This window comes from Oratosquilla oratoria, chromosome 18 (assembly GCF_046742065.1).
Source record: "Oratosquilla oratoria isolate Oo_2021 chromosome 18, ASM4674206v1, whole genome shotgun sequence".
Classification (NCBI taxonomy): Eukaryota; Metazoa; Arthropoda; class Malacostraca; order Stomatopoda; family Squillidae; genus Oratosquilla; species Oratosquilla oratoria.
Genome location: NC_134794.1, coordinates 61699968 through 61702467, shown reverse-complemented (window position 1 = coordinate 61702467; position 2500 = coordinate 61699968). Strand labels below are relative to the sequence as shown.

Here is a 2500-nt window from a genome sequence, read left to right as displayed (position 1 = left end):
TTAAGCCATCTATGTTTGTGTAAGACACTTTTAATTTTCTGCTACTTCCATCGTATTTTCTGTTTCCGTTTTTCTCTGCTATGAGCCATTTCCTCACTTTCATATCTACTACACTCCAATAGAATTTCTCTTTGACTCTGTTCTTTTCTCGTTTTTTCCCTTAGCTTCTAGTCTTTTTGTTTTCTCATCCTCTCTTTCCTCTATATTCATTTCTCTTTTTATCCATACCTGTTTATACTGATCACTGTCTACCATTTTTGTCGCTGCTCTTTGGATTCTTTCTAATTTTCTTATGTTCTTTTTTGTGCTAGGTGCCCACATTGATGCAGCACATTCTAATTTCGGTCTTATCAGTATAACATTTTGTGTGTGTGTCCGTGTGTGTATGTGTGTGTGCGCGCGTGCCCACGGCTTGTGCACTAATGATCAACATTGATCACCCGTAGCTTGATGCCGTGTGACTTATCTCTGAGCTGAATGAAATCGAGTGTCTACACCCACAACAGAATCGTATAAAGTAACACTTGGAACACAGGATAAGCCAAGATCACTTTTGATATTTCATAGGCCAGTGAAGATGCCAAACTCAACTCAATGCTGTCATCAGGGTGACTGAAAGGGTAAGAACTCCCTAGTAAAGGAGTTCAGTGAGGGGAATCACGGAATCCCCGTGGCAGCCAGAATAAAATCATGAAATTGTTGTTTGTTCACACGAAAACGGTGTGGGGAGCCTGGAGACCACACGACTCCGCATGTGTTACCTGTTATCAACCCTATGTTGAAAGGAAACACGACTGTGATCCTTTGGAGTTTCGAATTTCATATTTTTGTTTTAGCAGTCTGATACGGAAATAGTTAAACCAAAACACCATAAATGAACTTAATACCTAACTGTGATACATGGAGACAAAGGGACGGGATACCCCGAGTGTAGCTCGTGTCTTGCACATTACAGTTATTTAATTACAGTAAGGCAAATCAAAACGGTAGATTTCTGGCGGAGGGGAGACTATACCCCCCCCCAAAAAAAAATAGATAAATAAATTAACTTTTGTTATTCAAATCCCCGAAACATTGACCTATCTTATTATCGCGTTTGAATTTAACGTTCGAGACAATCGCAACGGTCATGAGTTTAGCTTACATTATATATTTTTTTTTCTTGCTGAGATGAATGAATTTGACAAAAAATAAAAGAAAAAGAAAATTTAACCCCTAGAGAAGATCCATAGCCACCGGGTGGAAGGGTAGAGGGGCGCTTAGCCCCCAAATTTTTCAGTAGCCCCCCCAGCCCCCCAGACTCTCAAGCTTATGTATTTGTATTTTTCAGTCACTTTTCGTATACATTGATTGCCAGAATAAAACTGCAACTTAGTTTGCAGTTCAGTGCAAACTAATGTGTTTCGATAATATCCTTTGCTGCCAAAATATGTTCTTTATTATCTTACAACTTGGCGCTACCTGTACGTGCTTGTACTACATGACCCGTACATGATGTCCAGTGTATTGTTGGCCCTGACTGATGATCAGTCAGTGTCTGATGGTGCAACAGTGGTGTTACAACGCTTATGTGTTACTGTTTCCGTAAATGCTGTACAAGTTTAGTCATTTCTATTACGTTCACACACACACACCCCAAGTCATAAGTTCTGGCTGCGGGCCTGCCTGCCCCAGAGTAACTACAACTCATTTCGTCTTTCTTGCTGTGGATCCAGGTCCGCTCGACAGACACGCTGACCAGCATCGCGGCCCGCTTCGACACGACCCCGTCGGAGCTGTCGAAGTTGAACCGCCTGGCCACCAGGTTCCTCTTCCCGGGGCAGATCCTCGTGGTCCCCGACAAGCCCTCGCAGACCCCTGAACTATCGCAAGACTCCACGCAGACATCGCTGGACGCCAAAAACGGCCATGACGCCTCTGACGTCACTACCGGGCCGGCGGACGCCACTGCAGGTGAGTGTGGTTGCAGCTCCTGCCCAAGGTCACTGTGCAAGTAACACACACACACACACACACACACACACACACACACACACACACACACATACGTATATATATATATATATATATCTATATATATATATATATATATATATATATATATATATATTAGACTTTGTTGAAGTCTACAGATGTAGTAGCATTGTCCAACTTGTTTGAAGTACTCTCGATATTTCTAATGAGAAAGCGGGTGTTGGAGGTCAGGGTATTGATAGAATCCCCAAGGTACATGTTGATTTACTGTAGACGTTTTTCGACCTAATCAGAAGTCATCTTTAGGAGTTACAATATGCACAATAATGCAAGAAATAGCAATAACATATGGGGTGTAGCGGAGGGGATTTTCCCCGCGAAGAAATCCTTGGAGAGGATGTCGATGTAGCTAACCACGGAGCGCCAGCGAATTGCCCGTAGGTCGCTGGTAAGGTTTCCTCATTGATAGTAATAATAATAATAATGATAATAATAATAATGATGTCTTCATGAGCGCCTAAAATGA

The 2500-nt window shown here is 42.2% G+C and overlaps 1 protein-coding gene across 21 annotated transcripts in view; it reads left to right on the top strand.

Annotated features, from left to right (window-relative positions):
- mtd (TLD domain-containing protein mustard) overlaps positions 1-2500 on the top strand; it is a 429051-nt gene that overhangs the window by 321422 nt on the left and 105129 nt on the right. For all 21 annotated transcript variants that reach the window (XM_076202235.1, XM_076202215.1, XM_076202220.1 and 18 more), the window contains one exon: positions 1716-1953. In XM_076202235.1, the coding sequence (XP_076058350.1) occupies positions 1716-1953 (238 nt within the window). The remainder of the gene's footprint in view (positions 1-1715; positions 1954-2500) is intronic.